The sequence below is a fragment of the Peromyscus maniculatus genome, chromosome 5 (genome assembly GCF_049852395.1).
Source record: "Peromyscus maniculatus bairdii isolate BWxNUB_F1_BW_parent chromosome 5, HU_Pman_BW_mat_3.1, whole genome shotgun sequence".
NCBI lineage: Eukaryota > Metazoa > Chordata > Mammalia > Rodentia > Cricetidae > Peromyscus > Peromyscus maniculatus.
This window is the reverse complement of record NC_134856.1, coordinates 20,892,046-20,919,231: the sequence shown is the minus strand read 5'-3', so window position 1 is coordinate 20,919,231 and position 27,186 is coordinate 20,892,046. Positions and strand designations below refer to the sequence as shown.

Genomic DNA, 27,186 nt, shown 5'->3' with positions numbered 1-27,186 from the left:
CAGGGAAAATTTCACGTCATGGGCCCAGCAGCCAAGGCTGATGCTGTCCTGACACCTGTCCTGCCAATGCTATGAAGACTACAGGAGCCTAGGGTGATGGCGGTCTGGGTAATGGATAGCCTGTCATTTTTTAATAGATCTGGAAGTCTGCACTCAGGTACAATGTATCCTTCTCAGGTCTCTGATGGCACTGACGGGGCTAGCTGTAGCTCTGTCAGCTTAGCAACATCAGTCAGCCAGAGTCTTCCACAAGGTTGCAGCCACCTTATTAATTAATTGATCAATGCATTAATTAATTAAAGCTACTAAGTCTCTTAAAAAAGAGAGAGAGAAATAGATTCTGAATATAGACTTATATATGCATTTTTTCTTTAAATTTTTTTTAGAGCTTTATTAGGAGGGAAAGGGGAGAGAGGAGAGAGAAAGAGAGAGAGAGAGAGAGAGAGAGAGAGAGAGAGAGAGAGAGAGAGAGAGAGAGAGCGCACCAGGGAGAGAGAGCCGGGGAGAGACATAGAGAGAGATATAGAGAGATAGATGCTGTTTATTGGGCCAAAGACATATCAGTCCAATCTATACCTGTCTCTCTAGATAGAAAACACAATATAGATTTCAATGCAAATTGATAATACTACAAGTACTGAGACTATGAATCTGAATGTTCCAAATAAGTTCATGAATTTTAGCTCCTGATCCTAGTTTATATCTCTCAACAGGTTTCCACTTGGCTGACAGACACATCCAAGCATTGTTTCCTGGTGACAACCTACTCCAAATGATTGTGAGCCCTGAACTTGCTGAAAGCTGATATTAACCAATTCCGCCAATATACATGCCATCTCTTCAGCTGATCAATAAAACATTCCCTCCTTGCCTTTGACTAACATTCCAGCTTTCCAGGGCCCTGACAACAATGTCCCAATGTCAGCAGGAAGTAATTACAGAAGTGAAAACGTTGCCCTTGTCCCCCACCTGGAATGTTAGATCAAAAGGGAATTTCTTGTCATAGGGAGCCTGAGATAAAGTAATAACTGGTCCCCATTCTCATTTCCAAGTTCCTTCAGGATAAGGAACTGTCAGCCATCACAGGGCTTTTGGCCCTTGTGCTTCTGCTAATTACTGTTGGCTCTTATGTTACTGATGTCTTAACTAAGTGAAGATTCCTGTCTGGGTACCACTAAACTGAGGATACTAGAATCCAAATATCAACCCCTGAACCCACGACACACTTGCAGATGGCAACAACTGAATAAGGGGAGACTCACTTTGTCATTGATAATGGGAAAACTCTTAAGTCCTGATCCAATTAGTCTCTAAAATGATCTACTACTCTGGTGATAAAGTCTTTTACCAAAAAGAAACATCTCCAAGATTGGAGATTATATACCACTCAAGGGGGCAATGAAAGGACCAAGCAGATGCCATAGCAGGCTGTCAGTCTTCTCTCAGAGGTCAGGCCTCAATTTCAGTTTCCTGAGACTTGAGCAGCAGTTTCAGGGCCATGACATAGTCCTTGCAGTAGCTCCCTTTCTGCACGTACTCTGACTGCTCAAGGTTCAGTCAATTGTTTACTGTCTGAGACTCTTCACCAACTTAGAGCTATATGCATGGGTCAATGTGAACATACCAGGCCAGCCTGCCTCCATGGCAGCTCAAGGACAGAGCCTGGAATTTGTCCAGGCCTGTCCCAAAATGATAACTGTAACTCCTAACCAGTAAATTCAAAGATTACATACCCTCACCCAATCATATGAATCCAAGGCTTGTACCACCCTGCTTGCGGTTTTTCCCTTTAAAAACCCCTCACTCTGAGAGCTCAGGGCTGTCCTCTATTCTCTGTGTTGAGTGTTGGACACAGACCAAGCCTGGGCTTGCTTGTTATCAATAAACCCCTGTGTGTTTTGCATCAGATATTGGCTCTGTGGTGGTCTTGCTTGGGGGGTCTCCCAATGTGGCCACAAGAAGGGGAGATACAAAGTATCAGGTAATATAACAGCCCGAGCTCTTAGGAGGCTGACACAGACCCCACAAACCAGTGGAGCCTGGGTGCTTTGAGAAAGAAAAAAAAAGAGTAGCTCTAGAACAACAAAACTGACAGGATAAATGTGGATAAAAAGGTAACAGCATAAGAGTTGTCTGTCCTGTTGACTGGATTCGGTCTCAAGTCTTGGCACGTTTTTCCTGGTTTCCAGAAGCCTGACATGCTCTTAGGTATTTCATGGCTAGGTCTTAGCTATTGGTCACAGTGCCCTGGGTGTCGTTCCCACCGCCCCCAAGGCGGTGTTCCTGCTTCTGGGCTTCCCTTTTGCAGGCTGGGTTACAGACACTGAGGTCTCAAGTCTAGTTAAGCCTCCAGGAGGCTGTTGGCCAATGTTGACCCTGCTGTTGTATATCCAGTGTCCAGCATGCTGTTTAGAGCCCAGCAGACTCTGGCTCTATCCTGGTCTCCAGGTCACTGAATCCAGTGAGTTTTTGTTCCAAAGACTTCCATAGTCTAGAAGTATTCTGCTGGCCAGGTTTTTAGTATGACTGACAGTTGATGAATTTCCTCAAGAGTATGGTTCACAGCATGTCTTGGGTTGCAGAGACCCAGAGGCAGCAGGGGCCTTAATTTGAGATAACCCCACAGCTGCTGATTGTGTCCAATCTGCACATTGTCCTGGGCAGGGGCTGCACTAAAATCGGCAAGGAAGCGAGCCTTGATGTGGGACCTGGCTGGAGCCAAGTGCACAGCTCCCAGTGGAGACAGAGTGAAGGTCTATGGAGGGATGCAGTCCTGTGGTGTGGTGGCAGGAACATGAAGTGGCTTGTCGTATTATGTCCACAGTCAGGAAGGAGCAGACAGCACCTGCTGGCCATTTTTGTCTGCTTTATTGAAATGTTTGTTCAAGATTTTTCTAATTTGTAGCAGGGCTGCTCTATTACTGAGCTGTATGAGTTCTTTATAGGTATTAGCTCCTTTTAAGCTAGATATTGTTTGCAAGTCTTTTTCCCAGTAGGTAGGCTGCTGCTTGAGGTCACTGATATTTTTCCTTTGCTCTGCAGAAGCTTTAGATTGATATAGTTGTCCTATCCTTACGGGAGCTCTAGATATGGCAACTAAGACAGTGTAGGTGTTTTGTGTGGAAAGTATAAACAAGAAAAGTCCGTGTCCAGCACAACTGCCATCTCCCCAGGGCTTTGTGACCTAGGGCTGTGTGCATCTGTGGGTGCACAGGTGCCATCTTTTGTAGAATGTGGCAGATCAAGTCCTGCTCACTCATGTTTTGTTTTTGTGGGCTAAACTTATGGTGTGATCTTAATTTAATTTTTTTTTAGAATATATTTACAACATTTCTCCATTTCCTTTTCTCCTCGCAAAGCCTCCCATATATCCCTCCCTGCTCTCCTTCAAATTCATGGCCTCTTTTCTCATTGTTATTGCATGGTTATAAGTATACCATATATATTCCTAGATATAGCCTGCCCAGTCTGTATAATGCTACCTGTATTTATGTTTTTAGGAGCTGAGCATTTGGCACTAGACAACTAATTATTATGCTTTTTCATGGAAAAGACCATCTCTCCGACGTCCAGCTTTCCTCAGTTGCCTATAGTTCTTTGTGTAGGGTTGAGGCCTGTGGGCTTTTCCCTTGGTGTTGTCCTTGTTCAGCTCACATTTGGGCAGTCATGTTTGTGAGACTTTAGGGGGTGTAGCTTCTGACATTACTAGAAGACACAATCTCACAGCAAAGTCCCTGATCCTCTGGGTCTTACAATCTTCCTGTTCCCTCTTCTGCAATGTTCCCTGAGCCTTAGGTGTGGGAGTGTTTTGTTGATGTGTCCACTGGGACTGGGCTCCACAACTCTGCATTTGGCAATGGTTTTCTGTAATGGTCTGTTGCAGATGTTTCCTTGATGAGGGGTAAAATCTACACTTATCTGTGAGTATAAGGACAGATGTTTATGGATTGTTGTTAGGGATTATGCTGGTTTAGTAAATTAGTGGTTGTAGATTCTCCTCCAGTAATCACTAGCACTAAGGAGTTAGCCAGGCTTCCAGTCCCAGGCAGGTTTCCTCTTGTCGAGCAGATCTTCAGTCGTTAGAGCTGTTGGTTATGGCCAAGGTGCGCATGCCGCTGTTGTGCTTTAGGGTCGTCACGGCATGCGCGTTGTTGACGTGGTTCTGCCATAGATGTGTAGGACTTTGGAAGCTTGCATGGTACCTTCTGGTGTGGTGTTCTGAAAGTCGCTGGCAAAGCCAATGGTTCAGGGGCTTCTCTTAGTTCAGTTACAGGCCTCACATTTGTGTGCCTTGCACAGTGAGTTGATTTTGGGGTTTGGTGTAAAATAAGGGTCTGGTTTCATTCTTTGGTATTGGAATCCAGACTTCTTGGGACAATTCACTGGGTGGAAGCTATTTTTTCTTAGTGCGCCCACTTGGTGCTCTTGTCAGCAATTATTCTGACTTTCCATTTTGTTCTACTTGTCTGGTTTTTGTTAGCATCCCACTTTTTTCCCTTTAAACATTTTTATTTATGTGTTTGGGTGTTTGGCCTGTATACAAGCCTGTGCACCAGTGTCATGCCTGGTGCCTGAGCTGGTCGGAAGAGGGCACTACGTTTCCCGAACTACAGTTACAGATAGAGTTACCATGTTGGTGCTGGAAGTCAATCTTGGGTCCTCTGGGAGAGCAGCCAGTGTACTTGACCACTGAGCAAACTCTCCAGCCCACCACCCTGTTGACCATTGTAGCTTTGTAACAATTTTTTCTTAAGACATGGGGTATTGATTTTTGACAAAGAAGCCAAAACTATACAATGGAAAAAAGAAAGTATCTTCAACAAATGGTGCTGGCATAACTGGACGTCAACATGTAAAAGATTGCAAATAGATCCATATCTGTCACCATGCACAAAACTCAAGTCCAGGTGGATCAAAGACCTCAACATAAATCCAGTTACACTGAACTTGATAGAAGAGAAAGTAGGAAGTACTTTTGAATGCATTGGCACAGGAGATCACTTCCTAAATATAACACCAGCAGCACAGACACTGAGCACAATAATTAATAAATGGGACCTCTTGAAACTGAGAAGCTTTTGTAGGGCAAAAGACATGGTCAATAAGACAAAAAGACAGCCTACAGAATAGGAAAAGACCTTCACCAACCTCACATCTGACAGAGGACTGATCTCCAAAGTATAGAAAGAACTCAAGAAACTAGACATCAAAATACTGAACAGTCCAATTAAAAAAATGGGCTAAAGAGCTAAACAGAGAAGTCTCAAAAGAAGAATCACAAATGGCTGAAAGGCATTTAAAGAAATGCTCAACATCCTTAATCATCAGAGAAATGCATATCAAAACGACTCTGAGATATCACCTTACACCTGTCAGAATGGCTAAGATCAAAACTACTAATGACAGTCAATGCTGGAGAGGATGCGGAGCAAAAGGAACACTCCTCCACTGTTGGTGGGAATGCAAACTTGTACAACCACTGTGGAAATCAGTATGGTGGTTTCTCAGAAAATTGGGAATTGATCTACCTCAAGACCCAGCCATCCCACTCTTGGGCATATACCCAAGGAATGCTCAATCATACCACAAAGATACATACTCAACTATGTTCATAGCAGCACTATTTGTAATAGTGAGAACCTGGAAACAACCTAGAGATGATGCCCTTCAACTGAATAATGGATTAAGAAAATGTGGTACATATACACAATGGAGTACTACAGAGAAAAACAATGACAGCGTGAAATTTGCAGGCAAATGGATGGAACTAGAAAATATCATTCTGAGTGAGGTAACCCAAACCCAAAAGGACAAACATGGTATGTACTCACTCATAAGTGGATACTAGATATAAAGCAAAGAACGATTAGACTGCAACCCACAGAATCAGAGAGGCTATATAGCAGGGGGGACCCTAGAATGACTGTGGCTTATAATAAGTTTTGGTTTTACTCAATCACTGGGCAAGCCTCAGTGAAACATTTCACTATTAGGATAAGAATTTATACTGTATTGTAGATGTAACCAATCGTATTATTAAAATAAGAAACACAGAGCCAAGGTAAAAGAGAAAAGCCGAGAGGTCAGAGCTCAGAGATAAAATCTTACCTCCTGCAGTGCTCCTAGCTTCCCCGAGAGAGGGAGGTACTTCCTGTGTCCCTGTTTAAATAATCTTTCTGTTCTGCCTTCTCATTGGTTGTAAACCCAACCACATGACTGCCTCCTCACTGCCTGTAAGTACCGCCCTCCAGGTCTTAAAGGCGTATGTCTCCAATACTGGCTGTATCCCTGAACACACAGAAATCTACCTAGCTCTTCTAACCACCACGCTCTTACTATGGCTCTAATAGCTCTGACCCCAGGGCAACTTTATTTATTAACATAAAATTAAAATAACATTTCAGTACAAATAAAATATCACCACACTGTATCAAGCTGATAATAGAAAAAAATAAAAATGAAAAAAAAAAACCTATATGTATTTTTAATTTAATTGTCACTCCATCCCTAAGAGGTATACATTATTTTGTTTCTTATCTTATAGATTTGAAAATCAAGGTTTGGAGACATTAAATAATTTGCTTAAGATTTCACAGGTTATTAAGTCAAGATTGGAATTTCCATGAGAAGACATGTTTGCTAATTTTCAAAAGACAGGTACATATTTTACCCTTGGACTAAAAGAAAGTAACTACTATGGTATGAGAGAAAACCAAAGGCTTATGTTTAGAGAAACTATTTGAGACTGAAAATAAGAAACTATCAGCAGGAACTAATTCATAATTTGGCATATTAGAACAAAACAATAGAATTGAAAGCTAAATCACATGGTATACCACCTTTCAATCTATTAAGGAAATAAAAATGAAATCAACCCAAGGTGCTACTGTATACCTAAAACTAGCAAAGATTTTTAAAATTTAATTCTTTGCTTTCACTACATGAGATCTGTCTAGACGATCAGATACTTTTATACAATAATAGCACTGTAAGAAATGTCTGGTCAGCTGTGGAACCTGCATGGGACTGGACTAGGCCCTCTGCATAAGTGAGACAGTTGTGTAGCTTGATCTGTTTGAGGGGTCCCTGGCAGTGGGATCAGGATCTATCCCTGGTGCATGAGCTGGCTTTCTGGAGTCCATTACCTATGGTGGGACGCCTTGCTCAGCCTTGCTGCAGGGGGAAGGGGCTTGGTCCTGTCTTAACTGAATGTACCAGGCTTTGCTGACTCCCCTTGAGAGTCCTTACCCTTTTGGAGGAGGGAATGGGAGTGGGAGGGAAAAGCTAGGGGGCAGAGTGGGAGGAGGGGAGAGAGGGCAATTTGTGGTTGGTATGTAAAATGAATAAAAAAGTTTCTTAAAAAAAAGACATGGGGTATGTGTGTGTATTATGTTGCTCAGGATAATCTCAAACATCCTATGCTAGGATGACAGGCCACGAACCATGGCACCCAGCTTGTATTTCAAATCAGGAAATGCCATGTGTCCAATTTTCCTCAGAAGTGGTCTGGCCTTTTAAAAAAATATTTCTATATGAATTTTAGGACTGTTCTTTGCCTGAATCATTAGGATTCTGACGGCAGTTACATTGATCTATATGTTCCTGTTCGTAGTGTGGACATTCTGATAAGATTTATTCTGAGTCACAGGGTGTCCTTCCATTTAGCTTCATCTTCTGTTTCTTTGACCAATGTTTTGTTTTTTTGGTTTTGGCCTAGACCAGACTGGCCGGGAACTGCCCAAATCCCACCTGCCTCTGCTTCCTGAGTGCTGGGTTTAAATGTGTACACCGTTAAGTCTAGCTCAAAAATTTAAAAAAATGTGGACTTTTAATCAAGCAATTTTTGTTAAAGCGTTAAGAATTTATGTTTAAAGAGTAAGACACAGCCAGGTTGGTGGTGGTGCATGCATTTAGTCTGATGGCACAAGCAGGCTGCTCTCTGTGAGTCAAGGCCAGCCTGGTCTACTGAGGGAGTTCCAGGACAGCCAGGGATTTACAAAGAAACCCTATCAAAAAAAAAAAAAAAAAAAAAAAAGAGTAAAAGAGTAAGATACGTAAGAGTTTCAGAAAATGGTATTGCATTTATTGAAAAACATGTAATTGAACTGTAATTATGTAAACTTAAATGGCACATGATGATTATGATTAAATTAAATTAATCTTAATTTTGTATTTACATTTTCAGTCCAGATCATTACATTCATGCAGTGGTAAGAAGCACTGATATTTTTTTTCAAATGTCCATCCTAGTGAGAAATGCAAGAGAGTTCAGCTGAAGTTGTTATTTACTGTTTGAATATATGATACTCTAACAGTTTAAGAAAACCAAAGCCTAGGAAATTTAAATGTTATTTGTGATATACAAAACACACAAATATATATATTAACATGTGTGTATTGGCATTTTATGTGTGTTTATTATATATAGTAGTTATATCTGTTTTTTGCCTGTCTTTGAATTTTTCCAACATTTTGAACTGTTCAGATCTTGAGCCTACACACAAAGAAGATTGTGGTAGCTTTAAGAGTCCATTGATGGGTTGGGGGCTCCTTCTGCTTTTCTGGGATATCAATAATGACATCTTCACATAGCTTGGCCTCAGAAAGTGTATCCTGTGAAGCAACTGTGTCTTCCAAGTCTTGATGTTGGCTTGTATCAGGAGTTTCCTGCTCTTCTGGGACATCAGTGACAATGTCTTCACATAACTTGGATGCAGCAGCTGCATTCTGTGATGTAATCGTGTGTCCAAAGCCCTGATATTGGTCCTGGGGCTAGTGAAGATGGCTTTGAACCTGCAGAAACTGCATCTTGTGACGACGACGAGGAAAGCAGACTTGTGTGTTCAGAATGTTCCGAGTCTTCAGGAAAACTTTTTTTTCTGATACCCTCACATTGTTCTCCCTTTAAGATAATATAAATTTATTAGCCAGGGGGCTCCTTCTGCTCTTCTGGGATATTAACCATTACATCTTCACATAGCTTGGCCTCAGAAAATGTATCCTGTGAAGTATCTGTGTCTTCTAAGTCTTGATGTTGGCCTGTATCAGGAGGTTCCTGCTCTTCTGGGACATCAATGACAATGTCTTCACATGACTTGGATGCAGCGGCTGTTTTCTGTGAAGTAATCATGTGTTCAAAGGCCTGATATTGGCCCAGGTGTGAGGATGGCTTTGAACCTGCAGAAACTGCATCTTTTGATGATGAGGAAAGCAGACCTGTGTGTTCAGTCTGCTTCGGGTCTTCAGGAAAATATTTTTTTTTTTTTCTGATACCCTCGCATTGTTCTTCCTTTAAGATAATATAAATTTATTAGCCAAAAGTTATTTTTACCATTCTAAAAATAGTTCCTCTCTTTATTCTCCCCAGATTTGAAGAGCCTGTATCATGGTACTGCTTTAAGTATGTTCTTATTTCTTAAATTACTAGAGTAAATCTTATGTATTTGGGTTGGGGTGATACCTCAGTCTGCAAAGTGCTTGCCACACAAGAATGAGGACCTGAGTTCAGTCCTCAGCACAGGTCCCAAGCTGGGCAGCTTGCAGTCCTGTGCTAGCGACAGAGCTGGATCCTGGGGCCTCTGGACAGCGATCCCATATCAATCTGTGAGCCCCAGGACAGTGAGAGGCCCTGTTCCAAAACCCAAGCTGAACAGCTCCTGAGGGACCACACCTGAGGTTCACCTCTGACCGTACCTGCACACGCAGACAACCCCCTATATATACACTCACACCAACAGAAGTTAGATAGCTGTTACTTACCCATGTGTCTTATTTGTTCAGAAATATCATCTCTGATATCTGACACATCCCACATAGCCAGGAAAGAGTCAAAGAACGAGCCTTCATCTGCCTCTTGCATGTAGGGTTTGTAGGAGAAGAAATGGTAATGGGCAATGGCCACAAGGAACATTTCAAGGCAGATTATGAAATCCTACAATAGCCACAAAAATATCCATCATCTTTGGCTTTAAATCTAGTTTTTCAAAATGCTAACATTTTCAAAGTTACATAGGGTGTCAACTTTTAAAATATAATCCAGATTATATTCATTTTTCAACATTTTTTCCACTTCAAACATGACAAGCCAAGGTTTACATTTTTTTTTGCCCTCCCTCAGTCAAATATTTCTTAATCTGTTCCTCAAGGACTGAAAGGAAACGTGCAGATATATGTGGACCAGGAATAAAACATTTACCAATCAGTACCTATGGGCCATTTCTCTAGGGTTCCCGCTCCTCTCCATGGAGTAAGCTAACAGTCTTGCCCATGGTTTGCACGATGCAGGTTTAGGACAACACTGTGTCAAACAGCTTAAACAGTAAAAGCCCTTGATTCATTGACAGCACTACTTACCTGCAGGCCCATGGCCACAGCTTCCGCGCTCTGCCATTCCCACGTATGCTTTTCAGAAATAACGCCAACCTTCACCAACAGTGCTATAAGGACTGCTTGCCTGTATGTCAAGAAAAGGTAAAGGTCAGATCTAGATCATGAAATGACCAACTGTCTATGCAATTAGGGGCTCTGGAAGGGGCTCAGTGTGTAAAACACTTGCTGCACAAGTGTGAGGACCTGAGTTAGAGTCACAGAAGCCAGGGAAGGCTGGCATGGTGGTGCACATCTGTAAACCCGGCGCTCCTGCAGTGAGCCGAGAGGTGGGGTAAGAGAATCCTGGGAAGACTGCAGGCCGGCGAGCCTGATGCCTGATGCCTGATGTGTGCAGAGTGACAGTTAAGAGACCCCATCTCAAATGAAAGGCGAGGACCGATACCCAAAGCTGTCCTCATTTCCACATGCACACATGGCATGGACGTGTGCCACTCACACAATAAACACATGCATATCCTATACACAAAGAGATTAAAACGTGCACCTAAAAACAGTGAAGGCCTCAATGTACCCCAGGACCCCCCACTGCTCTGCCTTCAGGGCATAGTCCCAAACAAGGTCTGCTTATATGAAATATACTCACCTTGCCTCATGAATTTATTCTACTAGCTTCATAAGATGAATTTCATTATGTATTCTCAGACCTTCATCATTTGGCTCATATATCATTTTTGCTTTGAAACTATGCACAAACAATTAGATTCTAAGTTCTAACAGCTTGTAAGTAAAGGGCTGGTACTCAAGTGTATTTACATGTGTAATTACTAGGATTTGATTGTATTATTCATTCATTCATTTAGATACAGGGTCTACCAATGGAACCCTAGTTTTTCTAGGACTTGCTATGCTGATTGACCTGGCCTTGATCTGGCAGCCTCTGCCTCCCAAGTGCTGAGATTAAAGGTATGTGCCACCATGCCTGGATAATTACTAGGACAAAAAATATTTATTTCTGGCTGTGTGTGTGCACACATGTAACATGTTGTGTGTGTGGAGGTCAGAGGACAGCCTGCAGGAGTCATTTCTTTCCATCTACCTCGTGAGCTCTTTGATGGAACTCCAATCGTCAGGTTGGTGACGGCAAGCATCTTTTCCTGCTGGTCCATTTCACTGGCCCTATTAATTTCAGTTTTGATTTCTCTCCCTTTTTAAGCCTTAATTCTTATGATTAGTGTGGCAGGGTGCCAGAGGACAGGTTTGTGGAGTTGGTTCTCTACTTCCACCTATACAGAGGTCCTGGGGATTAAACTCAGTTCATTAGGCATGCATAGCAAGTGCCTTTCCCCAGGGAGCTAGCCTGCCAGCCCACAGAGTATCTGCATTATAATGCCATCGAGTCCCAGAAGTCTCTGTAGCATATGATGTGTGCCTTCAACTGCTAATGATTACTTCTGGCAGTGCAATTTCATGAATTCCTTCTCCTCTGCCCTGCTGAATTGCTAAACTGGATCGGATTGTTTCTATAACTCTTAGTATCTATCCTGTCCTAACACCATGGCTAGTTTGCTGTTTGCTTTGTGACAGTGAGGACAGACAGTAGGGCAGTGGATACACCAGGCAGACACTGTGATGGATCTCCAGCCCTACCCTGTGTTTTAAAGGACACTCACTGATAAACATTTCCCTGTCCTTACATGTTTTCTCCCAAATTGATAGCTGTTTTAGTTATGACAGATTTTAGGTAATTTGTTCATTTTGAGACAGGGTCTCACTATGTAGCTGACTGGCCTCAAACTTGCTATGTAGACCCTGCTAGCCTTGAACTCAGAGAGAGTCACCTGCTTCTGCCTGCCCGGGGAGTGCTGGGATTAAAGGTATACACCACCACACCAACATCAAGATATTTAGGCTATCTCAAATTATCTTCATCTTTTAAATGTCACAGTGGCCATCTGACTACTTCTTTGATTGTTCAGATACAAGATAACACAAGGTGGCAGAGGCTGGTCCACAACTTGCTTTATAGAGCAGGCTGTCCTCAAACTCACAATGTGAGATTCTCTTGCCTCACCCTGAATGCTGGGTTACAGGTATGTACCACCACACATGACTAAGATTATTTGTTTTTTATCTTTTTAAAACTATTTAATATTTATTTTAATGTGCATGCATTTTGCCTGCATGTGTGTATATGATGCATGTGCAGTATCTGCAGATACTAGAAGAGGGCATAACCTGGATCTGAAGTTACAGAAGGTTGGGAGCCACTAACCTTGTTGGTGTTGGGAACTAAACCCAGGTCCTCAGCAAGAGTAGCAAGTGCTCTTGTCCACTGAGCCATCTCTCCATCCCTGTTTCTGTAAATCTTACAAGACCTGAAGGGATGGCTTTTTAAAAAGATGTTCTTATGTGTGTCTGACTGCAAGTCTGTGCATGTGCTCACAGAGGCCAGAGGAGGACTTCAGACCCCTTGGAGCTAGAGTTCTATGAGGTTGTGGGCCGCCAGGCATGGATGCTGGGGACCAAACTGTGGTCCTCTGGATATGCAGCACACTCTCTTAGCTGATGAGCCTCTCTCCAGCCCCAAAGGCATCTTCCTAGTTCAGGCTGGCCTTAAGTGGTAAGTCCTGCCTCAGTCTCCCAAGAGCTGGGATTACAGACAGGCACCACTGAGCCTGGCATTGTAGTCACATTATTTAAAAAACTCCTTAACCAACAGTTTTATTGGCATTTATAAAATGAGGATATTTAAGAGCAAGCAATACTCACCAGAACAAGACAAAAGCTACAAGTTTGACACAAAGAAATTTGCCAACAGGTTTTATAGGGCTGAGCTCTTCCTTTAGCACTGTGTAAAACAGCAGGAGGCAGTACATGGTGAACTAGAAACAAAAGCAGCATTCAACATTCTGCAGCAGGAAGACAGTGACAGAACCTTTCCTTAAAGCTGAAACCAGAGTCTACTGACGTTTTAGTGCTTTTAATATGTTGCTGAAGATGCATATATGTGAGATTTCTCAAGAGAGGTACGTAACATTTTTCCTGAATATGTTTCTAAGTGTTCACGTACTGGAACTCAAAGCGATAAACAAATGACATGAACGGAAGGTTTCCTTCAGTCAAAGAAAAAGGCAACACAAATTACCGCCACTTTTATAAAAACAGATTCTTATTATTAGCTAGTCTCTTGTGTAACATTTACACACACACACACACACACACACACACACACACACACACACACACACACACACAGTTTATAAGGCAACACGTTAAATAAGTACAGTTTCAGCAAAACTGTGATCATGAAATCTGTATCACACAAACCATTTCCTTGAGAGCAGTGTGTAAGTCCAGCTGGCCTTACTTCTTAAAATAAGTGCCCACGTTTAGAGTCAGTTACAATAACCAACCAGCATTTCAACAGCAAGAAGTATTTCTGGAAGCTTACTTTCCCCATTAAAACCAGGAGATACTTTATGCTAATTTAAAATACTTCAGGATATGAGAGCAGTAAAGGAAGAACCGAGTTCAGACCTTGCACTGGAGCAGGGCCACCCAGGGTGCTCGTCACACACTCCCGGGCCCTGGGTTCTAGCTCTAGTACCACTAAAAACAAACAGACTCTTAGCACTGAGCCGTTTCTCTGTACATAGGAACTGTGACCCTCATGCTGGGATCCGACCCAGGGCTGTGTGATAGGCAAACACTCCAGGCATATTCCACAGTCATAACCCAATTTTCTAACATCTGTCATGAACTAAAATGAAATTTTGTCCACCAATATCTTTTTCAACTGAAAGTAGCTAACTTTTGTGTATGTTTCATAAGGTTTACTTTTAGTATCTGTCTAAATGCCAATGGGAGGACCAAACTGTGCCCACTGGGTTTAGAGTGTTTCCAGTCCTTTCTTATAATGGGCATTACATCCCAGAAGGCTAAAACACTTCTACCATTTCTTTAGACTACATTCCCAGAAAAAGACTGCTGGTCATGGAGATGAACATGAGAGAAAGCTCTGGAGACAGACCCCAGTTATTTCCATTATAAACTTCCTTCCTTCCTTCCTTCCTTCCTTCCTTCCTTCCTTCCTTCCTTCCTTCCTTCCTTCCTTCCTTCCTTCCTTCTTTTTTTTGGTGTTTTGAGAAAGGGTTTCTCTGTGTAGCCCTGGCTGTCCTGGAACTCACTTTGTAGATCAGGCTGGGCTCAAACTCAGAGATCTGCCTGCCTCTGCTCCCCAAATTCTGGGATTAAAGGCATGCAATGCCATGCTTGGCTCCATCATAAACTTCTAATAATTTATGTATTAGAAGTGTTTGTTACTATACTGTAAAAAGCACTATCCAAAGACTTTAGATGAAATACACATCAGCTTAAGAGAGCCTTTCAGTTCCTAGAACAACACTCATTTTTTGGGGGGGAAAGAAAAGTCATTTTTAATTTTCCTTTAATTCTAAATATAGATCAGAGATTTAAATTCTTGCTGTTTTGTTTGTTTATTTATTTGGTCTTTTGAGACAGGGTTTCTCTGTGTAGCCATGGCTGTCCTGGAAATCAATCTGTAGACCCGATGGCCTCAAATTCAGAGTTCTGCCTGCCCCTGCCTCCCAATTAAGGTGTGAGCCTCCACCACCTGGTGAACTCTTCCATTTTTATTTAAACTCTCTCCTCTCATGCCAATTAGACTTTTTCCCTCTTAATGAATAGGTCTATTGCATTGTTTTGTTTATTTAGAAGGCACACCATGCTTATCCTCACAAGGCTGTGTGGTCACAAGAGCAAACAGCTCTGCACGTAAGTCACCAAATCATTCATGAACATATTACTGTACTTCTATATTGTATAAAGGTATATATTAAAGCTGTTTCAAGTTCCATGTACAAATTAAAAGGTAATTTTTTCCTCAAGAAATAGTGTCTGATAATATTTAGCAACAGAAACAAATTTAGTACAATTGAGAAGAATGATGATTTACTTACCAGTTCTGACAAATTATTTATTATAACCAAGTAAGTCCTTGCATTGGAGAAACCAAATTTCTCTTCATCGTAGACACCAACCATTTCACATATCCTTAAAAATGGCAAGAATAAACTTTATGACTGACCAAGTAAACCAGTATCTTAATATGTACCCTTTAGAGACTTATTTTATGCATACAAATGTCTTACCTGCATGTATACGTGTGCACAATGTGCATGCAATGCCCTTGGTGACCAGAAGAGGGCACTGGATACTCTGGAACTAGATTTCACTAAACCTCTGCAAGAGTACCAAGGGCTCTTAACACTGAGTGCTCCACTGAGTGCTCTCCAGTCCTGAACACGTTCTTAAGGTGTAGTGGTAACAACACTTAAAATTTAGAGTCTGTTTACTTTAGTAAAGTCTGTTTACTTCAGTAAGTCTGTTTACTTTAGTAAGCCTAATTTTGGTTTTTCTGATGTGTTGTACATTCTGCTCTCAAAGAATGTGAAAATCATGGCAATCCTTTGCATTGTTCATCATAATAGAGTCCGGCTTTTATATATGTATTTACACTATTAATCAACATTGTTCTTCTACTTGTTTTTTCCATTTAAGAACATCAACTGTTTTTTTAAGACAGGGCCCAGTCTGGCCTTAAACTCGCAATTCTCCTGCCTCTACCTTCAAGTGCTAGGATTATTTGCCATGAATCACTACACTTGTTTTCTGTCATGTTGAGAATTAAACCCAGGGCTTTGTGCATACAAGGCAAACACTCTTATCAACTGAGCTATATTTCCAGTTATGTATCATAAAGATTTAAAAAAAGCTAAAGGAATGCCATACTTACAATGTTATAAAACTGATAATTGGTCTGATCACAGTGTACTGCAGCACTCCCAGTTTGCATCGAAAGAGCAGCATTCCGCAGAAGAAAGAGAACATAACATCTCAACTATTCAGTGGCATCAGAACATCGCAAAGCCTCCAAATTAAAATCACGTTGACAGCTGACACTAATTATATTGAATTCTGCCAATTTCGTTCTCCTAAATGATAGTAGGGTAAGAATGTGGTGGCAACACGGAAATCTGAAGACCACTTTGAAATTATTTAATCACTTTATCTCCTAAAGCCTCCCTTCAGCTCCACTATAGTGCAACACAGAACAGAAGGAACAGAAGAAGGTGCTGGGACCTTGGTCTTTTCCTGTTTCCCACTCTTGCCATGATACACTGCAAATCAACAGGACCAAATGAACTGAGTCTGTGAGTCAAATAAAACCGATTATCTCAGGAGCTTTGCTGTTAGAACTGATAGTGATGGCTCTAACTAACACAGGAGAAAAACGGAGGCACAAATGAACTGTGAGCTTGTGCACACGCACGTGTATAAAGCATTGACATTTAGGATGCAGCTTCCTGGTGAATGTGTTTACAGAAAGATTTCCTGGGACAGGCAAACTACCCTGAGGGTGGGCGGCGATCCACAGGCTGGGGCCCTGGACTGAACACGAGGCAGTGAGCTGAGTTCTGGCTTTTCTCTCTGCTTCCTGACAGCAGATGCAGTATGACATCATGCACCTGCCACGTGCCTTTCCCACCATAAGGGACTGCACCCTCAACTGTGTTCCTAAGTTGCTTTTGTCAGTGACTTTGTCTCAACAGGGAGACGAGTACAAGACAATTAGCTGTATGATCACGTGCACAATCATTTAGGCTCCAGTTCCCAACTGAAAAAAAGATGCTGATTAAATATTTCCTAATACATTGATGAACTTTTCTATTGTGGTAAGCAATGTAAAAAAATTAAAAAAAAAACAACAACAAAACCCCTCTCAACATGTACATTGTAATAATGTATTTTATTATCTTTCAACATGTACATTGTAATAATGTATTTTATTATCTTTCAAACTGTATTATGTGCTACGTAGGGTAAGAGCTCTGCCTACTGTCCCCGCCCCTTGCAGAGAGCTGACTGATATTTCAGACCCACACAGAGGCCCGTTAAAACCAAACACACTTACTCTCCCATCGCCCACGGCGGACAGCAGCAGAGTGGAATGAGATGCTGTTCCTGATCTTTTGCTTCCAGGTATAACATTACATTTGGGATCCGAATTGTTAAATAATTGGTCAGGAAGATCATAAAGTTATAAATGGTGTAAGCTTCATAACAGTCTCTCCAGGTATCGGCATAGATTCCAACTTGGGGGAATTTTAAGGCCAACCACTATGGAAAAGCACAGATGTTAAAGAGAAATGCTACTGATTCAGAAAATGCTACTGAAGGCATTTTTTCCTTTTTTCTTTCCAGATAGGGTCTATGTAACCTGGATGTCCTGGAACTTACTATGTCCACCAGGCTGACCTCCAACTTAAGAGTTCCACCTGAGTGATGGGATTAAAGGGATGCAACACCACACCTGGCTAAAGCCATTTTCTTTAGTTGTGTCTACTGTGGAAAGTGTTTTTTCCTTTTATTTTCTTTTTTTGGGGTGGGGTGGTGTACAAATAAAAGACAATAACTAAAAAGCATGATAGCGAACTATCAGCATCCTTATGAGAATCTGCATCTATGGGTTCAGCCAGCCCTGGAAGAGATATATTTGTAACAGCCCCTAACCCCAGGTCTGCATTCTGGAACTCATTATACAGACAAGGCTGGCCTCGAACTCCCAGAGGTCCCCTTACCTGCGTATGACACTGATATTCTATCAGGTGTCATAAGCCATCTAGAGCTGACCGTAAGGACAGGGGAGACACACTAGTCCATATGCTGATGCTAACCATTCTATATAAGGGAACAGAGCATCAGCACATTTTGATGCCTGGGGTGGGAAAGTATTCTCTTGTGGCTACTTATTGAGGAGGGTAATTACAATATTTCATTATTTAAAAGACTAAGAGCCACTAATCTTAAATTTAAGCAACTGAGCAAAGAAAACAGCTACACATTAAAATGTCTGAAACAGGGCCGGAGAGATGGCTCAGGGGTTAAGAACACTGCTCTTCCAGAGGTCCTGAGTTCAATTCCCAGCAACCACATGGTGGCTCACAACCATCTGTAATGAGATCTGGTCCCTCTTCTGGCCTGCAGGGATACATGCAGACATTACACTGAATATATAATAAATAAATATATATAATATATATTTAAAAAATGTCTGAAACATCTGCATTTTTCATTATATTATCTTCCTCACCAACACTAACATGTGAACTTGGCCAGTTGCAGTGGCGCACGTCTTTAATCCCAACACTCGGGAGACAGAGGCAGGGGGCTCTCTGTGAGTTCGGGCCCAACCTGCTCTACATAGTGAGTTCCAGGACAGCCAGATCTACGTAGTGAGACCCTATCTCAAAAATATAAAGACAAATAATAAGTAAAAACAGAAAGAAAGAAAAAGCTGGGTTGTGATGGTGCACACCTTTGATCCCAGCACTCAGGTGGCAGAGGCAGGTGGATCTCTGAGTTTGAGTCCAGCCTGGTCTCCAGGGTTAGTTCCAGGACAGCTAGGGCTACACAGAGAAACCCTGTCTCAAAAAAAACCGAAAACCAAAAAACCAAAACCAAAACAAAAAAACCCACAAAAAACTATGAAAAATTTCACTATTAATCTCTTTTTAAAAGTCAATATTATGTGTTTATTACTTTATTAAGCTTTTTTTTTTTTTTTTTTTCCGGAGACAGGGTGTAGTTTTGGTGCCTTTTCTGCATCTCACTCTGTAGACCAGGCTGGCCTCGAACTCACAGAGATCCACCTGGCTCTGCCTCCCGAGTGCTGGGATTAAAGGCATGCACCACCACTGCCTGGCTATTAAGCATTCTTTAGTAAGCATAGTTGTGTCAGAAAAGAAGCAAGGTGGTGGTGGCACACGCCTTTAATCCCAGCACTCACTGGGGAGACAGAGGTAGGTGGGTCTCTGAGTATGAAGCCAGCCTGGTCTACAGTATGAGTTCCAGGACAGCCAGGGCTACATGGAAAAACCCTGTTTCAAAAAACCAGAAAAAAAAAAGGTGTCATAAAAGATTTTTTAAAAAGATTTATTTACTTTATTATTTTATGTGCATGAGTATTTTGTCTACTCTAATGCATATGTGCTATGTTCATGCCTGGTGCCTACAGAGATCAGAAATTGGATTCCCTGGGACTGGAGTTATAGTTGTGAGATGCCATGTGGGTGCTGGAAATTGAACCTGGGTCCTCTAGAAGAGAAAAGTACTCCTTACCACTGAGCCATCTCTCCAGCCCAAGAATTCTTAACGAAATACAATAAAATATACTTACACTATCTAAACTGTATATTGGGACCATCCAAAGAATCCTACAGAAAGTAAAACATAAAAAACACTTAATATCATCTTTATGATTTAAGTCAGTCAATAGTAGTAATAGCAGATACATTAAGATTTGACCTCATAATAGGTTTTTGAAGTTTGGGTTGTGTGTAATGCATCAAGTGTTGCAGAATCCCCCAGAAGGACACATGTACCGTCAACAGCATAAAGATACCAGCAATAAGCCATGCTTTAGCATGTATTCCAACCTTGAAAAACAAAAGAACACATTGGTTTAGATTCTGATATTAAAACTATAAAGATCAATATTTTTGTCTTAAATTTTCATTAGATTACTGATACTGCTTGGTATTTCCCAAATAATTAGTAGCAATTAAAAAAAGATTTACTTTTTAAAAAATTCTATGTATGTGTGTGTCTGTGTGTGAATATGTGAATATGTGCATGTGTGAGTGTGGGTACCTGCTGAGGTCAGAAGAGGGTGCTAGATTCCTTGGGGCTGGAGTTACAGAGTGTGGTAGCACACACCTTTAGTCCCAGTAACTTGAGAGGCAGAAGGGTCTCTGTGAGCTCCAGGACAGCCTGACAAAAGAACCCTCCTCCTCATCCTTCTCCTCAAAGACAAACAAAAAGAATATTTGCATAGTATCTCTGCCCATTCCTAGTGTGTTATTTGCTTTCTGTATCTGATTCTTGTTTGCTGTTTATGAGCTATTTTGAGGAAATGCTCCAGTTAAGCCTCTAACCTTGAACACAAAAACAAAACCTTTCCTTGATCTCCTCAGTCCCCTCCACCTATTGTGCTATCATTTCTCGGCTCCTTCGGAGTCAAAATCTTCAAAACTCATATATTCTGCGGATTCTAAGTTTTCACCACACATTCGTACTTCAACAATTCTGTTCTGCGTTTGGTCCTCCCAGCTTCAGTGATCACTAAGCTCCCACTGACCTTTCTACTTGTGAAGAGTGACAGGCAGGTTGGCAACAGTGCACACTATTCAGAATGTCCCCTCGAGACCCTCCTCCCGGGCATTCACTTCATCGGTTCCTTGTGAATTCCTGGGAAATGCTGGTGCCAGGTCCCTTGCTGCTCCTTCTCTGTGTCCTTGATCTCAAGCATTCTTTAACTGCGGACACTGTCTAAAGTCCGACCATTAGTACCTAGGTGTGCTCCCCTTTAGAGGTCGGAACTTAACCCCTATTGCAAACGGCCATATTTGGAGATAAGGCTGATGGGAAGTGACTTAGGTGAAATGAGGTCATAGTCTCATAGGGCTGGCGATCTCAAAATGAGATCGTTCAACCACCTGAGGATTCAGCAAGGGCATGGCCATCTGCAACCTGAGAGTACCTTCCCTAGACAGCAACCCTCTGGTCCCCATGATATCTGACTCCAAAATAGTTTTCAAGACTGAAAACACAAATTCCTGCTGAAGGCACTCAGTTCATGGTATACACATGTGCTTCTGTGTGTGTGAGTGCAGGTGTGCAGGTGTGGAGGTCAGAGGTCAGCTCTGGGGAGTCAGCTCTCCTTCCAGCTTAGGAACCAGGGCGTCTCCTGTTTCTGCTGCTGTGCTGCAGAGTGGAGGCAGCTGGCTGGCGAGCTTCCAGGCAATTCCGTGTCCACCTCCCATCTTGCCATAGATGCCAGTCAGGTGGGTCACAGAGAGGGAACTCAAGTGGTCGGGTTTCCTGGTTATTGCTCCACCTGCTGAGCTGTCTCCACGGCCCTTTATTATGGCAGAGAGTAGATTAAACAAGACGTGTACCTGCAATTGAAACTGTTCTGAGGTCCAGACTTGCATATCCAAGTGCATTTTTTGACAGGCTCACCCGCACATCCTCCATTAAACATCCCTGTCAGAACTTGAGGGACTCAACTTGGGGTGTTAGCAGTTTACACTGCAGATTAGAATTGGTCTTAAAGGTTCATGGCACTTTCAAACTACGCTTGAAGCTCACAACTAAGAGAATACTAAGTGAATTAAGTACTCCAAGGAATATACTAAGTGAGGAAATTATATTTATATTACGATTGCTATACCTAAATTTGGGTGGATATATTTTAAATGGCAAAAAACTTAACAAATGAGAAATACTTAATGTTATATTATAAGAGTCTTAAATAACTATGTGGACTATAATAAGAAAAGCCAACAAAAGTTTAGTGAACAAAATGACCCTCCAGACACGTTTGGACATATTGTTTAACTAAAATATTTTCCACACTCAAAAGGGGGGGTCATGTACATGGTATGTCATAACTCTTCTAAAATAATAAAGTACTTTCCAGTTATTATTATTAATAATTCTAAGTTCATTTTATACATATATTACGGATATGTTAGGTATCCAGCTTGTAATACTTTAGTAATGTCACATGACGTCATGTTGTGACATCAACAAGTAACAAAAGGCAGCTGGAGAGATGACTCAGGTAAGGGGCTTGCCTCCAACACTGCACTGATCTCTTGAGCTCAGTCCTCACTCAGCACTCATGATGGAAGGAAAGAACAACTCCCCTAACTGGCCCGTGCTCTGGCCTCCACAAGTGGGCCATCCCATGAATACACCAACACCAAATACATAAAAAAAAAAAAGAAACAAATACACGAGGAACTTTTGTAAAACTTTTGTTTTGACTGAGGAGTAACTTCAAGGGGCGAACGTAGCTCAGTTGGTAGAATGCTTGCTTGCCTCAAGTGCTCAAAGCCCTGGGTTCCATCCTCAGTGTTGAATAAACAGAAGCCCTGAGAATGTGGAGGTTGGAGAACCATCCTAGGCTACAAAGCAAGTTCCAAAACAGCCTGGTCTACATGAGACTTTATCTCATTAAAGAAAGAAACAAAAGATGGAACTTCCAACATAAAAACAATTAGCAAAGTCCAACTAACGGGAATCCTTTCGTTCCAGGAAGCAGGCTAAAAGCTTATAAAATCCAGAACGTAGCTTTCAAGGTAGTTTATCTGATCTGGTCAAGCCCAGTATCTGCACAGCAGATGTGATTTCAAGAACAGGTTTTTTTTTTTTTTTTTTTTTTTTTTTGTTTTTTTGTTTTTTTGTTTTTTTGTTTTTCGAGACAGGGTTTCTCTGTGTAGCTTTGCGCCTTTCCTGGAGCTCACTTGGTAGCCCAGGCTGGCCTCGAACTCACAGAGATCCGCCTGGCTCTGCCTCCCGAGTGCTGGGATTAAAGGCGTGCCCCACCAACGCCCGGCAAGAATAGTTTTCTGGGAACTGATGGGTACTGGCGAAGCATTCTAAGCAGCAACGTTAACTGTTTTTCTCCACCAGGTTCCACCTGCACTTGTAGCGGCAAAGTGAAATCAGACGGGTCTGTTTAATGTTCAGAGATGAAATGTTTTTCTGACCCCCCAAGCATTAAAGGCTGACAAAGGGATCCTGCCAAACAGACTAAGAAAGGGTAAAGGTGCTGGACCCTCTTACCTTCACATTGTGATAATTCAAAATACTGAAGGTAACCAAGTTCAGGATGCTAATGATATAAATGAGTATGACCAGGGGTTGGATCCATCGCCTCCAGTTTTTCCTATTGCTCGCACAGGCCATTTTCATCAGTGAAAAATCACTGAACAGCCAAGAAAATGAACCAAATCAAGATTTTGACACTTTCTCTTCTTTAGCTGTTTTCTGTGAAGTCAGACGTCAGACCTTTATGATTGGGCAGCTACGGAGGAGGGCATGACTGTAACCAAGGTAACTGAAGGGCGTGGTGGGAGGGATGCAGAGGAGGATAGTGGAGGTTTGTTGGCTTCCCTAACTTGGCTGGTCTTAGTGGATCATGAGGAGGATTCCGGAAGTTGTAGGGACTGGGGACGGTTCAGAAACACGTGCTGCATTTTTGAGACTTTGTTCCATCTAAAGGAAAGCCTTAGTGAGGGACAGAGCAGAACTTGAGACAGGCTTTTTTTCTGAAAAGGCTCCCTGGTTGTCTTTAAGGATGGAATTAGAAACTGGCTGGAAAAACACAGAATAGGAAACCTTTGCTTAGATTTCAGTCATTTGTTAAAGTTTAGAGCCCTCAGGAGGGGTTTCACTGCATAATTCTGAACCGAGTAGAAGAATCATTCTAAAACATTGCTTATTTGGAAGTAATTGCCAATATGAAATGTTCACATTTGGAACTTGTGTTAAAAAGTCCTACTCACTTAGAATCGAAAAGGTTGGCATTCTGACACCATATTCTGTGCACTCAAAGCTTTTAGCTGTATAGGTTTGCAGAGCAAACAAATGGCAAATGGGATCATAAGGTCTCTCTAAATCAAGGGAGCAAGCAAACATCTGTGTCTCAATTAGACACGTGAATATATATGTCCTCTATCATTTTCTGAAATCAAACACCGTCCTACGTTCTTTACCTACAAGGGTTAGTTTTATGTGGTGCTGTGTTATTCATTAAGCAGCACTGTTTACTACGAGAGAAAAGCCAGGAGGTATGACAAAACCCACCGTAGGAGTTTATTAGGAGAAGGAACAGAGGGGAATGTGCTTTAGGCCTATGGGAGGTTGTGTATGGAGAGAGAGGAAGAAGGAGAAGGGGGGAGGAGTCTGTGACCTGCTTTTTATGGATGCCCCCGCACGTGCACATATGGGCTTAGGAGCTGTGCCATGCATGCACATGGACTGCGTGATCACACTGTGTAAATTACACCGCCATGCAGCGCAGGGATTATGTAGGACATAAGGGGTGACTAAGCCTCTTGCTTGGCTGCTGAACATGTGTGGTCATGTAGCAACACTATAAGCTGATCTGCACAAAAGGACCGAGAGACAGGCAGTTTTCTGTTTCACAGATGAGAAGTTTCAAGTGATTGATTTGCCCAAACATTAGCTGTTTTCTCTGACCTTGGAGTCTGCTTGATGTTTAAATATTTGGTTTGTCATCATCTGCAACCAGGGAAATTCTGCCTTTTGGCCATGTGGGCAAAATGCTGTGGTCCCGAGTCTCCCAGAGATACAGATGGAATAGCGTATCCTTGTCACACTGTGACCCAGAGCCTGGAGACTGACTTCCACAATCTTTCCCCTATTCCCCCATGATCTCTATTTCGCAACTTTCCTTAAAGGGGCACTACAAATTTTGTTTGGTTGAAACTAAAATAGCTGGTTAGGGGGAATTCCTAATCATTAGTGAATACCTTGTGTATTGTTAAAGTTCTATAACCAAATGTCTTTACTGTTTACTTCTGGAAATGACAGTCTAACAGGGCTGTTTCTGTATGTTCAGCCACACACCCATTGCTGCCTACAGTCATCTTCCCCATTCTTTCTCATGGAAACCTTTTTAACATAATTTCTGAAATCTGTCTCAAATGCTCTAGCACCATACTTCATGTTTTGTTACAGCCATTAAATGTTTGTCTGTTTTCCTTAGACTGTGAGTTTCTCAAAAAGCTAAAATTCTTGAACCATTAAGAGCCATTATTGAAAACCAAGGCAATGAAGAGACAAAGGTGTCAGATGCAGATGTGACTGCATTTGTTTTTGAGCTGGAATTCATTTTTGGTGAAACTTCTAGACAGCAACAGAGAAATCAGAGATAGTGAGTTTTTCATTTGAATTTGCTCACTCATAAAGGCTCTGCTTTATATTGAAGATGTCCTTCCTTCCTTCCTTCCTTCCTTCCTTCCTTCCTTCCTTCCTTCCTTCCTTCCTTCCTTCCTTCCTTCCTTCCTTCTTTTTTTTTTGGTGTTTTGAGAAAGGGTTTCTCTGTGTAGCCCTGGCTGTCCTGGAACTCACTTTGTAGATCAGGCTGGCCTCAAACTTAGAGATCTGCCTGCCTCTGCTCCCCAAATTCTGGGATTAAAGGCATGCAATGCCATGCTTGGCTCCATCATAAACTTCTAATAATTTATGTATTAGAAGTGTTTGTTACTATTCTGTAAAAAGCACTATCCAAAGACTTTAGATGAAATACACATCAGCTTAAGAGAGCCTTTCAGTTCCTAGAACAACACTCATTTTTTGGGGGGGAAAGAAAAGTCATTTTTAATTTTCCTTTAATTCTAAATATAGATCAGAGATTTAAATTCTTGCTGTTTTGTTTGTTTATTTATTTGGTCTTTTGAGACAGGGTTTCTCTGTGTAGCCATGGCTGTCCTGGAAATCAATCTGTAGACCAGATGGCCTCAAACTCAGAGATCTGCCTGCCCCTGCCTCCCAATTAAGGTGTGAGCCTCCACCACCTGGTGAACTCTTCCATTTTTATTTAAACTCTCTCCTCTCATGCCAATTAGACTTTTTCCCTCTTAATGAATAGGTCTATTGCATTGTTTTGTTTATTTAGAAGGCACACCATGCTTATCCTCACAAGGCTGTGTGGTCACAAGAGCAAACAGCTCTGCACGTAAGTCACCAAATCATTCATGAACATATTACTGTACTTCTATATTGTATAAAGGTATATATTAAAGCTGTTTCAAGTTCCATGTACAAATTAAAAGGTAATTTTTTCCTCAAGAAATAGTGTCTGATAATATTTAGCAACAGAAACAAATTTAGTACAATTGAGAAGAATGATGATTTACTTACCAGTTCTGACAAATTATTTATTATAACCAAGTAAGTCCTTGCATTGGAGAAACCAAATTTCCCTTCATCGTAGACACCAACCATTTCACATATCCTTAAAAATGGCAAGAATAAACTTTATGACTGACCAAGTAAACCAGTATCTTAATATGTACCCTTTAGAGACTTATTTTATGCATACAAATGTCTTACCTGCATGTATACGTGTGCACAATGTGCATGCAATGCCCTTGGTGACCAGAAGAGGGCACTGGATACTCTGGAACTAGATTTCACTAAACCTCTGCAAGAGTACCAAGGGCTCTTAACACTGAGTGCTCCACTGAGTGCTCTCCAGTCCTGAACACGTTCTTAAGGTGTAGTGGTAGCAACACTTAAAATTTAGAGTCTGTTTACTTTAGTAAAGTCTGTTTACTTCAGTAAGTCTGTTTACTTTAGTAAGCCTAATTTTGGTTTTTCTGATGTGTTGTACATTCTGCTCTCAAAGAATGTGAAAATCATGGCAATCCTTTGCATTGTTCATCATAATAGAGTCCGGCTTTTATATATGTATTTACACTATTAATCAACATTGTTCTTCTACTTGTTTTTTCCATTTAAGAACATCAACTGTTTTTTTAAGACAGGGCCCAGTCTGGCCTTAAACTCGCAATTCTCCTGCCTCTACCTTCAAGTGCTAGGATTATTTGCCATGAATCACTACACTTGTTTTCTGTCATGTTGAGAATTAAACCCAGGGCTTTGTGCATACAAGGCAAACACTCTTATCAACTGAGCTATATTTCCAGTTATGTATCATAAAGATTTAAAAAAAGCTAAAGGAATGCCATACTTACAATGTTATAAAACTGATAATTGGTCTGATCACAGTGTACTGCAGCACTCCCAGTTTGCATCGAAAGAGCAGCATTCCGCAGAAGAAAGAGAACATAACATCTCAACTATTCAGTGGCATCAGAACATCGCAAAGCCTCCAAATTAAAATCACGTTGACAGCTGACACTAATTATATTGAATTCTGCCAATTTCGTTCTCCTA

At 41.6% G+C, this 27,186-nt stretch overlaps 1 protein-coding gene across 3 annotated transcripts in view; it reads right to left on the bottom strand.

Moving 5' to 3' along the window:
* Positions 1-363: 363 nt before the first annotated feature.
* The window catches only part of LOC143273264 (transmembrane protein 184C-like), a 44,581-nt gene continuing 17,758 nt past the window's right edge, over positions 364-27,186 (bottom strand). Inside the window, exons 10-20 of one of the 3 annotated variants that reach the window (XM_076571829.1) lie at positions 26,985-27,183; positions 26,149-26,242; positions 19,717-19,847; positions 19,589-19,625; positions 17,324-17,529; positions 16,145-16,343; positions 15,309-15,402; positions 13,099-13,211; positions 10,354-10,453; positions 9,760-9,931; positions 364-9,289 (exon numbers count right to left, since the gene is read on the bottom strand). In XM_076571829.1, the coding sequence (XP_076427944.1) occupies positions 9,243-9,289; positions 9,760-9,931; positions 10,354-10,453; positions 13,099-13,211; positions 15,309-15,402; positions 16,145-16,239 (621 nt within the window). In that variant the 5' untranslated portion in view covers positions 16,240-16,343; positions 17,324-17,529; positions 19,589-19,625; ... (1 more) ...; positions 26,149-26,242; positions 26,985-27,183 and the 3' untranslated portion in view covers positions 364-9,242. Of the gene's footprint in view, positions 9,290-9,759; positions 9,932-10,353; positions 10,454-13,098; positions 13,212-15,308; positions 15,403-16,144; positions 16,344-17,323; positions 17,530-19,588; positions 19,626-19,716; positions 19,848-22,684; positions 26,243-26,984; positions 27,184-27,186 lie in introns of those variants that run through there. The other 2 variants (XM_076571828.1, XR_013051192.1) reach the window with 2 other exon arrangements.